The sequence below is a fragment of the Helobdella robusta genome (genome assembly GCF_000326865.2).
Source record: "Helobdella robusta unplaced genomic scaffold HELROscaffold_9, whole genome shotgun sequence".
Lineage (NCBI taxonomy): Eukaryota > Metazoa > Annelida > Clitellata > Rhynchobdellida > Glossiphoniidae > Helobdella > Helobdella robusta.
Window position 1 is genome coordinate 2,861,484 of NW_008705512.1, and position 12,944 is coordinate 2,874,427.

General features: G+C 30.6%; 1 protein-coding gene across 1 annotated transcript; it reads left to right on the forward strand.

Annotated features, from left to right (window-relative positions):
- Positions 1–4,072: 4,072 nt before the first annotated feature.
- Positions 4,073–10,263, forward strand: HELRODRAFT_166210 (hypothetical protein; the record flags this gene model as incomplete). Its single annotated transcript, XM_009033202.1, has 4 exons — positions 4,073–4,099; positions 6,617–6,694; positions 8,028–8,188; positions 10,182–10,263. 4 exons carry the CDS (start codon positions 4,073–4,075, stop codon positions 10,261–10,263), a joined length of 348 nt encoding a protein of 115 aa, XP_009031450.1.
- Between the last annotated feature and the right edge of the window lie 2,681 nt (positions 10,264–12,944).

Here is a 12,944-nt window from a genome sequence, read left to right on the forward strand (position 1 = left end):
TATTATATAAAAATTAATTCAAAATCAATTTAACAAAGTGCTAAAAGTTAAATTAATAAATTATTAAAATTAATTTTTAATTTAAATAAATAAAAAAATGAAAAAAAAACTTCTTTTACTAACTGAAGAATTGTATGACCAGAATATAGAAAAACTTTAGAGAGAGGTTATTAATTAAAATATTTTTACAAAATAAAACACAAAAAACAATCATATTTATTCAATTTTTACATTAAAAATAACGTCAAATGATAGACATTTTCACTTATTATTAATGAAAAGTAGGCAACCGATGTTGTAGCTTTTTTATCGCTCAGCATAGAAACGACAACCCGCGAACTATATTTTTGAGATTTAATAATAATTTATTCACTTGAATATCCAGTGCAACGTGGAACGTAATACAGGTCAATTTAATGGAAAAAGCGGTTATTTATCAGTACAAAACTGCCTTTTATAAACTCGATTACACTATTGTCAAATTTAAATTTTTATGATTTCATTATTTTTTTTACAAAAACGGTTTATCCTGTTATTTTATGTTGATCTTTATTTTTATTAATGATAATGGTTAATTATTAATTATTATAAATTTAATTAAAAAATGAACCAGGATTTTTAATTTTCAACAATTCAAAAATACAGGTCAATCAACCTACTGAAACATTTCTCCATTTCTTATTTAGAAGAGCTAATTAAACCCAAATTCACTGGCAAACAAACCTATTTGCTTATAACAAAACATGGTAGTTGCTATATAAATATGTAATTGCGCGCGAAAACACACACAAACAAACAAACGAACAAATATATATATATATATATATATATATAAATATATATATATATATATATATAGGCTAATAGAATAAGTGTAATGAGTCATAAAATTGCGTTAAATGTGTCATCAATTGTCGTTAATAAAAGTCGTTTGAGTTGAATGTAAATGCAAATACATCTTAAACCTTACTTAAAAAAAGTGGTTTTGAAGGTTAAAATGTTTGCCTTCCAGTGTTAAATAAAATACACTGCATGGGTTTGCGTGTGTTTTGTATATAATTGTGGGGATATATGAGACATATATGGGGGGTTAAAGTGAAGGATAGGAGGAGTAGTACAGAGCTGATGTCAATGATGGGACTGAATGAGGACATTGTGACATTGATAAGGAGATCGAGATTGCGGTGGTATGGACATGTGTTGAGAAGGGATGAAAGGGTCGGGATTAGGCGAGCGTTGGAGTTCGAGGTTGAAGGAGTGGTAGGAAGGGGTCGTCCGCGATTGGGATGGAGAGAGCAGGTGGAGAAGGACAGGGTGAAAGCGGGGTTGCGTGATACTGAGGCGAGTGACAGATGTGGATGGAGTCGAGGGGTATTTCGGTTTCATCATAGGTAGCCAAACGGCAACCCCCGATCTCGTCTAAACGTGTGTGTGTGTGTGTGTGTGTGGATATATGAGACATTATAGACGTTCGTTTGTTAAGAGTTAAAGACAGTTTGTTTAATATATAAAAACCATGGAAAACATATGGCAGTTTTCATTATATTTTAGATGAATTGATACAAAAGTGCATGTCTCCAGCTCCACACCATTGAAAAAGATAAAAGGCATACACGAAGAATTAACAGAATGACCAAATGAACAAATAAATGAAAAAAAGAAAGAAATTGATGTAGACAACACACAAATTAGCCTAACGAAATTAAGAAAATATTCATTTTTGGGTAAAGTAGTCCGGATGACCGTTAACTAAAAATTATTTATGTATAAACGAACAAACATACATGTACCAGGGGCGTCATTTCAGATTTTGGTTGGGGGGCGAACTTATGTGGTCTATGACTTAGCATGTAACATATATATATATATATATATATATATATATATATATATATATATATATATATATATATATATAATATATATATATATATATGTTGGTAATAGACCATAATTTATACAATATTCTATAAATTCTACCGAACGTTTGGCGTTAATATGTTTGTAGTTTTTTTTCGATTTTGCTCGAGGATCGCGAGCAGCGAATGCTCCATCTCTCTCGAGAATTAGAAGTTAAAAAGAAGGTAGTTCAAGACTTGTCGAATCAACTAACTGAATTGTTGAATCAATGGGATAAAATCGAAAAAACGAACTACAAACATATTAACGCCAAACATTCGGTAGAATTTATAGAATATATATATATATATATATATGTGTGTGTGTGTGTGTGTGTGTGTGTGTGTGTGTGTGTGTGTGTGTGTTGGTAATAGTCCATAATTTTTACAATATTCTATAAATTCTACCGAATGTTTGGCGTTAATATGTTTGTAGTTCGTTTATTCGATTTTTCTCATTAAAGTTTTTTGGTGAACGTTTAGTTTATTAAAATTCAAAATATACTTATTTTTCGAATTCATGCTGCAAATAAGGCCATATTTCGATTCCGAATGAATCATCATCAGTGCTCCTTGTTGTATATATAGGGAAGATGAACTTTGACGTTGTAAAAATTAACTTTGGTGTTGTAAAATTGAACTTTGATGCGAATTAGGTGTCAATAAAGAAATAAAGAAACCTGACACCTAATTCACATCAAAGTTTATTTATATATATATATATTGTAAATATATATTATATATATATATATATATATATATAATATATATATATTGTAAATAAATATATATATATATACATATACATATATTATTAATAAAGATCACGGCGTTTCTTACAGTACTCAACATATATAATAGTTTCTAGATTCTTCGAATAATTCTCCGATCTACCAAGCTTAACTTGTTAATGCTATTAACAAAATTCCTATTTACAGAAGATGTCATTATCTACATGTATGCATATAGTACTATTTCGACTACCTAGTCTCGTCAGTGCAACATTATAATAAATTTTACATTTTTAAAGTTTTTAAAATTTCAAAATTTTTAAAGTTTTAAAATTAATAAATTATATATCCTATATATATACCCTTTTTACAAAGAATTTAAAATTAACACTTCATTTCCAGCTGACATCTTTCTACAATATAATCTAAACTTTTTATAAAATTTATTACAATATCCAGAAAAAATAGTTATTGTTATTTGACTTACCAACATGATGATTTGAAATATTTTTTATATCATTGATAATTAATTTAATTTAATCATTAATTATTGATTAGTAGTTTGATCAAATTTATTAACGATACTGAAACAATTTGTGTTCAAACTCACCTTCACTCTTTATCTTAAAAATTGATATAAATTGACTTCCAGCTAAATCAAAATAACATTAATAACAGCGAACGCGACAGTTAATATGGCGACAACACAACGGTTTTTTTTAAAACAGAACATGAATTATTGTAGGAACAAATGAAATAAATTGTATAGCGCTTGACATTTAAAAATTCAACAAGCACAATATTTTGTATATATAATTATAATAAATTATATAATTTTATATAATTATTTTATAGTGTTTGCAATTTAGAATTTTGATTTTTTTGGGGGGGCATGCTTCCCCCAAATGACGCCTCTGACATGTACGTTTATTTATTCTTTGGTATGCCCCAAACTAAATGTATAAAATTTACGAATAAGGCAGACGAAATTTTATAGAAAAAAATAAATGTTCGTATATGACAAGAAAAAATACAATCGGACGAATAAATAAATAAATAATACAATATATATATATATATATATATATATATATATATATATATATATATATATAGAGTAATTGTTATACATATTTATATATGCATAAATAGTTATGCATATATATATAAATACATATATAAAATATATATACATATGTCAAGCCTAAATAGCAGACAATGAATGCAATGCGTAGAGAAGATGAAAATAATATTTGCATGTGCCTGCACTCATACTCCGTAGTAGGGGAACATTTGAAAACATCTTTCCAGTACATTGCTTATTTTCATTCGGTATTAAATTCCTAGATTTTCGTTTTTCATTAGTTGTTGCTTTTGGAGTTTTTCATCTTTCATTCATTTGGGAAGGAATTAATTTACTTCTTTGTGTCACTCTGTTACAACATGTCAGACCAGCGTAAAGATTCCAAAGTAGGGTTTTTGGCGATTAATATCGTTTAAAAATTATTTTGTTTTTTGCCAGCTCATTTTTAAGCTATTTTATACCTTTTTTGCAAAATGTTGTTTATTTAAAAAAAAAACAATATAATTTGTTGATTTTTTTCATTCTTCAGAAGAAAATTTTCATTAAAAAATTTAAAAAAATACAAAAAGTTTCAACATAAGCTCTAGCAAAAATCTTTTTTTTTTACAAAACTTTTATCTATAAAATATAATTGCTATTTATGAGAATATGTAAAAATTTTGCGTTCATTGCATTACGTATTATGTTGACTCAATGTACGCTGTATGATTTATTAGTTTAGTATAGATAAAAAAAACTCTGTGTATGTGTGTTTGTGTGTCACACTTTGTGTGTGTGTGTGTGTCACACTTTGTGTGTGTGTGTGTGTGTGTGTGTGTGTGGTTAGTATGTATGATTTTTTAATACAATAGTTATAACTCAACGTTCACCTAGCTAAGCATCCACGTACGTGATGGAAATTTTTTTCACAGGTTGCGATGAAATAAAATATTTATAAAAATCGATTTCTCATCTTAACGTCATTCACAATAATCGTATTATTTTGTACTTTGCGTGCCAGTTTTCAACGTATTAACGTATAATTTAGTGTTGTTTTCACACACACCACACACACACATACTCACACATACACACACACACAAACGCACACACAAACGCACACACAAACACACACTCAAGCATAAACATATACATTATATAAACTATTTTGTTTATTTATTTTTTAAATACGACCTCTTCGGCTAAACTAGCTCATTATGTAATGTTGTTATGATTATAAATTCATGCAGCTTAGAGACATGTTTTATTTTAAAGGTACAAAGGGTATACTTTCTTGTTTGAGTTGAACGATGTCTCATCATCCATCTTTCTTCTTTATTAAACTTTCAAATGAGAACTCTATTAATTTTGTGTAATTTTCATTATAAATTTTATTTGTTTACAATTTTATTTCAAATTTTCAGAAAAATTGCCTTTAAAATAATGTTAACGTTCATAAAATTTATTGTTTAAACGAAATGTATGAATAACTGATGCAACGAACAACGTCCTTCCAAACAAAAATCTCTCTCTACTTAGTACCATTAGCCTTTCTTACAATGATAACAACCATTGTTTTTTAGAATTTTTGTTTAAGTTAATATATTTTTATTTAACGACCGCTTTTATATCATTATTTTATCGATATATTGTAACCTATCTCTTCCTTACTTCACTTAATGTTTTATATTCTTTAAAGCAATTCAACTAAAAACAGAAAGAAAATCATGTTGATTAAAATTACGAATTAAATTTCCAAATGATAAATCATAACAAATAAATTAACGTAATTTAACCGTAAAAAGGTACAATGCGAAAGAATCATCATCCAAATATTTTCAATTTCAAATATTTCAATTTTAAATTAAGTACATTTTCAAATTTTGCCTGAGGCCATCCGTTATACAGGAGCGTTACTGTCGTTGTCTTCTATGAAACTTCGATAATTAATTTGTTTCGTGAAAAATTTTACATTTCCGTACACTATGTAGATTCGTAGATTTTTGAAAGAAAAATTAGATAGAATGGGTTGCTGTATATCCATTTCATTTTATTTAATTACGTTCTTTCATGCGAGGTCTTCTTGCTATTAGAAATTCCGTCCATTTTTTCGAAATTTGTTCTTCACCGGAAGAGTTTTTAAGAATCAAATTTTATAATCGCACACCTCACCCGCTAATTAATTCTTCAGCTCCTCTCCATCCTGAGTCAGTGCGCGTCCAGTAAATCTATGACAAACATAAAAAAATCATTCTAAACGAATTTTCTATTCGAAATACATTTCTCCAAACAATAACGCCAAAAAAATTACCTTATGAAAAATTTTAATTATTATTAAAATTATATTACATATTATTATTGTCATTAATTATAGAATATAGACAGAATATATAATATAATATTACCACGATGAAAAAAGCGCGATCAATTTTAAGCCCTGATGCATTTGGACATAAAACCAAACGCTTAATTACTCCGCCATGCAATAAATCATCCGCATGTATGTATCTCTCCATGTAAACACTGGCTCTACCACCACGTACACACACTCACACACACACACACACTCACACACACACAATCTACGGCAAAATTTAGTATATATTATATATATATATATTTGTCAGCTACTATACTTGTAAATTTATTGTTGATAATCTTCAATCTTTTTTAAATCTTTTTAATGTACCTACACGTGTATTTATAACTTTTGGTGTGTATGTACATATTTATGTAAGTACATATGTTTGTATGTATTCGTAATGTATGTACAAACGTTTGTATGTGTGATGTTTGTTTGTTTGTATGTATGTGTAAGTATGTATGTATACGCATGTTTGTATATGTATGTATGTATATGTATTAAATGTGTATATGTGTACGTACTTATTTAAACCTTGACCATCTCCATTTCAATTTCACAGGCTGACCAATCGTCACCCACCTCAGAAAGCCATGTCATCGTCTGCCCCACAATAGGGCCTGTTAAAGTTCACGTAGAGGTAGGTAGTTATGTGGTTGAGTGTAGTTATGTGGTTGAGTGTAGTTATGTGGTTGAGTGTAGTTATGTGATGGAATTAAATTGTAGTTGTTCTTACTGGTGTTGTTTTTATGGTGGTGTTATTGGCGTTGTACATATTACCTTATATTAAATTGTTATTATGAATATGATATAATTGAAAAAAAGTTGAAAATGATAATAACTTATGAACACTCAGGGTTTTTCTTTATTTTCTAAGCAAAATTTGGAAACTGATCGTGCCAGCCCAAATCCTGTCCCCTCCAAAAAAAAAACAAATCACTCACTATTAAAGAAATATTTATATGATGAAAATAATAATATATTTACAATATTGATATCTAAGTGTACGACTATTTTCATCCATCTAAAATAAAATTTCTGAAATGCAATAAAGTTTTTTTATTGGAGATGAAAAAAGAACAAACCAACAGAGGGAATTATAACGAGATATAACGAGATATAACGAGATATTTGGTATTTGGTAAGATTTAAATATAACAACTTCAGGAACATGACATAATAGGTTTGACATGATATAGCGATTGCATTTGGAAACACGTACGGAAATATGTACACTTATTTGTGTGTACGTTTGTCTTAGTGTATATTTGTATGTACTACAAGGAGGAATGTACATTAATTGTTACTGGGTAGGTGCTGACACAAGTTTAAATGATATCGTCTGGTTAAACTGTTCTTTTTTCGTAGCTACGGTAAATAAGTATTATCCTTTTACAGAAGGTTTGCACAATTTTTTGAGATTTTTTGAAGTTTTTAAAAGTTTTTTTTGTATAATTAGTTACAACAAATGCGCTCCAGAAAATGAAACAACTGCAGTTGAAACAACACAGCGTTGTTGCCACTGTTGATTTCACAACTCGTTTATTTATCAAACCAGTAAAGATTTGGCTGTTTGACCGTCATTAATCATCATTAATCATCATTAATTTGTAATTTGTAGGTAGTTTGAAAATATTTTTGGACATGTTAGTTTCATTTCATCAAACTTGATGTTAATTCATTAAGTCGAGTTGTTGAGTCATTAAGTTTGAAAACCTGCACAGTGCAATGAACCCCAACCTAAAGTATTTAGGTACTACGCATAGTTTGACTTGGCCATACTGTATAACCTAGTAGAAAAAAATCTGATTTGGATGAAAAAGAAAATAGAAGAGAAGTAGGAAGGATCAAAATATTTTTATTTATCTGTTTTATAGATCGTCGTAATTGTAGCTAGCTGCTGTTCGCCTAGCGACATCGATCATGTCTCACGCATTAATTTTAATAACGCTGAGACCATTGTATATATACAGTTGCAGAGAGTATATATACTGTTGCAAAGAGTATCTATACGGTTGCAGAAAGTATTATACTGTTGTGAAGAGTATTTATACAGTTGCAGGGAGTATATATACGGTTGCAGAGAATATCCATACTGTTGCATAAAGTGTCTATACTGTTGCAGAGACCAAAGGTATCCTTGTCGGTATCTGTTGCAACCATCACCATTGTCTCTATTATCATTGGTATTATTAATATCTGTTGCTGTTGTATCATGATCATGTTAATCATTATCAATGGCACTGACATCATCACCATCAACCTAATCGTCGTCGTCATCATCATCGTCATCATCATCGATATCGTCATCATCATCATCATCGTCGTCGTCATCATCACCACCATCTGTTGTCTTTAATGAGAGCCAGTCACATTTATGTTTAAATTTCAATAAGTGCATTTATCATCATCATCATCATCGTCGCCAATCATCATCATCATCATCGTCAATCATCATCATCATCATCAGCATCGTCAATCAATCATCATCATCATCGACATCACCACCACCATTCTCGTCATTCATTTATATGCATGTTTCTCAATGATAAACTTGAATTGCTTGCTCGATTATGATGATGAAATGACTGTAATGAAATAACATAGCTCACGATGGTGATAATATTGATGATGATGATGATGAAGACGACGACGATGATGTTGTTGATGATGATGATGGTGGTAGGAGGCTATGCGTACGTATATATAGCTTTTGTTTTTATTACCACAAAGCCGTTTCATTCATTTATGAATATTTATGACGAAGAGTAGGTAGGGGTTGGTAATCTATTTATAAACACAATGATGATGGTGAAGATGATGACGACGACGCTGACGTTTGATGGCGGTGGGTGAGAATGATGCAATGAGGTTTTTTACTTGTGTTTTTAGTCTTGCAAAGTTTGGAGATGATGGTTACGTGATGATGATGGGATGATGAAAGTGACGATGATAAAAGTGGTGGTGATGGGATGAGTGTAGCTCTGACGTGAACAACAACTAACTAACCAAATTAATCATCATCACCCTTCAACGTTCTCACAATGTCACGAAGATTTTTTTAAACATTACCTTGGAGATGATGACTATGATGATGATGAGGAGGAGTTAATGAGTGTTGTGAAGGGGTGCACTGATGATAATAATGATGATAGTTTTAACGATGATGATGACGACGATGATGACGACGAGGCTGATGATGAGGATGATGATGACTAAGATGATGACTAAGATGATAGCTGCAATAATATTTTGAAAGTGATGCTTATGACTATAAGAGTGATTAAGAAGAGGAAGAAGATGATGATGACGGCTACAACGATGACGACAATTTGTTCCTATATATAACTTAACACTGTAAAGTGAAATGGCATTGAGTTAACATCACAACACGCATGCTAACTAATGTATGCAAATTTATGTTAATGTATGTATGTTAATGTATGTATGTTAATGTATGTTTGTTAAGGTATGTATGTTAATGTATGTATGTTAATGTATGTATAATAATGCGTGATGCATTGTTTTGTTTTTTGGTTAAATGCCTTTCATTGGTTCGCTCGTTGTACTGTTAATACCTGCAAAATATAACTTCTTTGTCTAATTATATATATATATATACATACATTTATATATTTATTATATAAATATATATATATATATATGTATATATTATCTAAGTACAACAAATTTGTTATACATTATTCATATCAGATGAGAAACATGAATATCTAACATTCATCATATTTACTAAACTTTGAGAAGATAAATTGTGCTGTTTGGTCTGGCATATTGAATACATTATTATGGAAGCTCCTCATATTAACTACAATTGAGCACACGCACACAAATACACACACACATACACACACACACACACACATAAACACACACATATTCACACATATTCACACTCATAAACACACACTCGCACATATCCACGTACATAAACACACTTTATAGATAGGAACATGTGAACACACGAATGCTGAATGTTGATTAGACTTTACATCCACAGAAACATCCAAACTTCTATTTGCACTCCCCTCCCACACACACACACGCACGCACACACTCACACACGCACACACACGCACACACACGCACACACACACGCACACACACAGTGCAGACTCACAAATTATTTCCACACACACTCACACACGTTTACAAGTGCTTTCACGTGAGGCACATGCTCAAGACAAATGATGATTTGCAATAAAAAAAAAGAAAAATACAAAAATACAAAAAAAAGAAAAAGTACATGAAAGGAAGAAAGATTAACTACAATTATCGAAAAAATTTCACTTCAAATTTTTAAAATGATTTTTAAACGAAATTGTGGATGAAATGAAGGAGATAGGTGAGAAAGAGAAGTACTAATTGGAACGAGCACCTGAACATTTGTAATAAAGGTAAATAAATGGAGATGATGATGATGAAGAAGATGATGATAATGAGAATGATGATGACACTGATGATGATGTTGTTGATGGTGATAATGATGAAGATGATTACAGCAGTGATGACGACGATGATGAAATGAAAATGTTGATGGATATGATGATAAATGTATAATATCCATTCATAGGCTTGTTTTTCAGATCATTATTTTGATTGCACTGTAATTTGCCTTTTAATCTGACGACTGTTCAGCTGGCCCCGATGATTTAACGTTGTTGTTGTTGTTGTGTGTGTGTGTGTGTGTGTGTGTGTGTGTGTGTGTGTGTGTGTGTGTGTGTGTGTGTGTGTGTGTGTGTGTTCCTTGCTTCATTTCGAACTGCTGGCTGGCTGGCTTATTATTGATTCATTTTTATTCTTATAATTATTTTTTTATATTTCTTTCTTTTATTATTTTATTTTCAATTTCTATTTGTTTTTCAAATTTTTTTTATCTCTTTTTCAGCCAGTGTAAGTTTGTTTGAGAGCTGTTAAAATAAAATGGCGAACGGTTGAGTTGATTGCCAAGCAGATGCTAAACGTTTGGTGATGATGATGATGATGATAATGACGATTATGATGATGACGATTATGATGATGATAATGATGATGACGAGAATGATGATGATGAGGACGATTATGATGATGATGATGCTGATGATGATGATGACGATTTTAATTATGATGACGATTATAATTATGATGATGACGATTATGATGATGATGATAATGACGACGATGATGATGATGATGATGACGATTATGATGATGATAATGATGATGATGACGATTATGATGATGATAATGATGATGATGATGATGGTTTGTTTTAAAAGCGTGTCAGTTCTATATAACTAGATCTAATCTCTATTTGGTTATTTATATAATTTGTAGAACAAAATTTTTTAATTTATTTTTGTGTGAATTATTTTTACTTTCTAGAAATAATTTATTTATAGATAATTCATTTAATATTTCAGTTATTTAACACAGACACACAAAACAACCGCGGATATTATTTACGTCCGCGCTATAAAATTGCATTCGGAAATGATTGTTCGTGGAGTGGAGGAAGAATGGATGTTTAAAAACGAGTGGATGAATAAAAATGACTGAATGATTGAAAATAAACATCGCCAGCATCATTACGTCATTGTTCATAGACGAAGCATGCGATTGGTAGACATCAAATTGTCTATAACATGTGTCTAATGTCTCGATATAGAGATACATCGAGACACTAGACAGTCTAGCACCCACAACACTACACACAGCAGACGACCGAATTCTCAACAATGGTAAAGGCAGCTGCACTTATTGAACTTTCAAATGTGGATAACATCAGTCATCATCCAACACCGCCATTTCTATGTTTATCTATTTATTTCCACTCTAAATGCTATAAAAATTCACAGACAAATTCACAAACAATATCACAGACAAATTCACAGACAAACTCACAGACCAACTCACAGACCAATTCACAGACCAATTCACAGACCAATTCACAGACAAATTTTCAGACAAATATCATTTACATTTATATTTTTTAATTCTACATTCACATTTCTAATCCTTGCCCTTCAATTTTTCCCAGCTTTGTTCACATTTTAAAAGTAACGTAAGACCTAACAAACTTCATTGGAATTAGGAAAAAAGGCAGAAACTTCAGAAGTCTTTGATCTGTTTTCATTATGTTGGTTTAATTTCTCGCTAATCTTTGGTCTTAAATAAATAATGGCTTCAGTTGTTTACTATTACAATAGTTTAAATGGTTCTACTTAGCTCATGTGAGGTATGATTAGGTTGTTATATGTCGGTGGATGAAATTGTGTGTATTTGAACGTGATTCTGTGTGTGTGTATTTGTGTGTGTGTGAATGTGTGTTTAGATCTGAGTGTTGATGTGAGTTCATGTGCTATTGTTTAACACAACAATGAAAAATCTAAAAAGTAATACAATTCACGTTGTTCGTACATAAAAGTTAAAAAAAATTGTCATTTGCCATTGACAATAAATAATAAATTGGAGCTAGTATAAGTTACATAGTCTGTTAATACCCACACAAACACGCACTTTAAAAAATGTACATACACGTGCGTGGAGTATAAACAGAGCGATCACATGTTAACGAACATAACACGCAACATAAACAAAATATAACGCAACAGAGCACAACACAGCGTAAAACAAAATAAGACTTGTTGAGTGGATTGTCTGTCACCACTGCAATCTCTTTCCTGTATGAAGTATGGACCGATGAACATCAAGCTCATGGAAAACACTCGGGATGATGATGACGAAGAAGATGATGATTATATGATAATGATGATAATAACAATAATAATAATAATAATAACAACAACAACAACAATAATAATAATAATAATATCATTTGTGCATCGTCCTATGCATAACGTCAGAGGCGCCCGGACAAACAAACGTCAGCA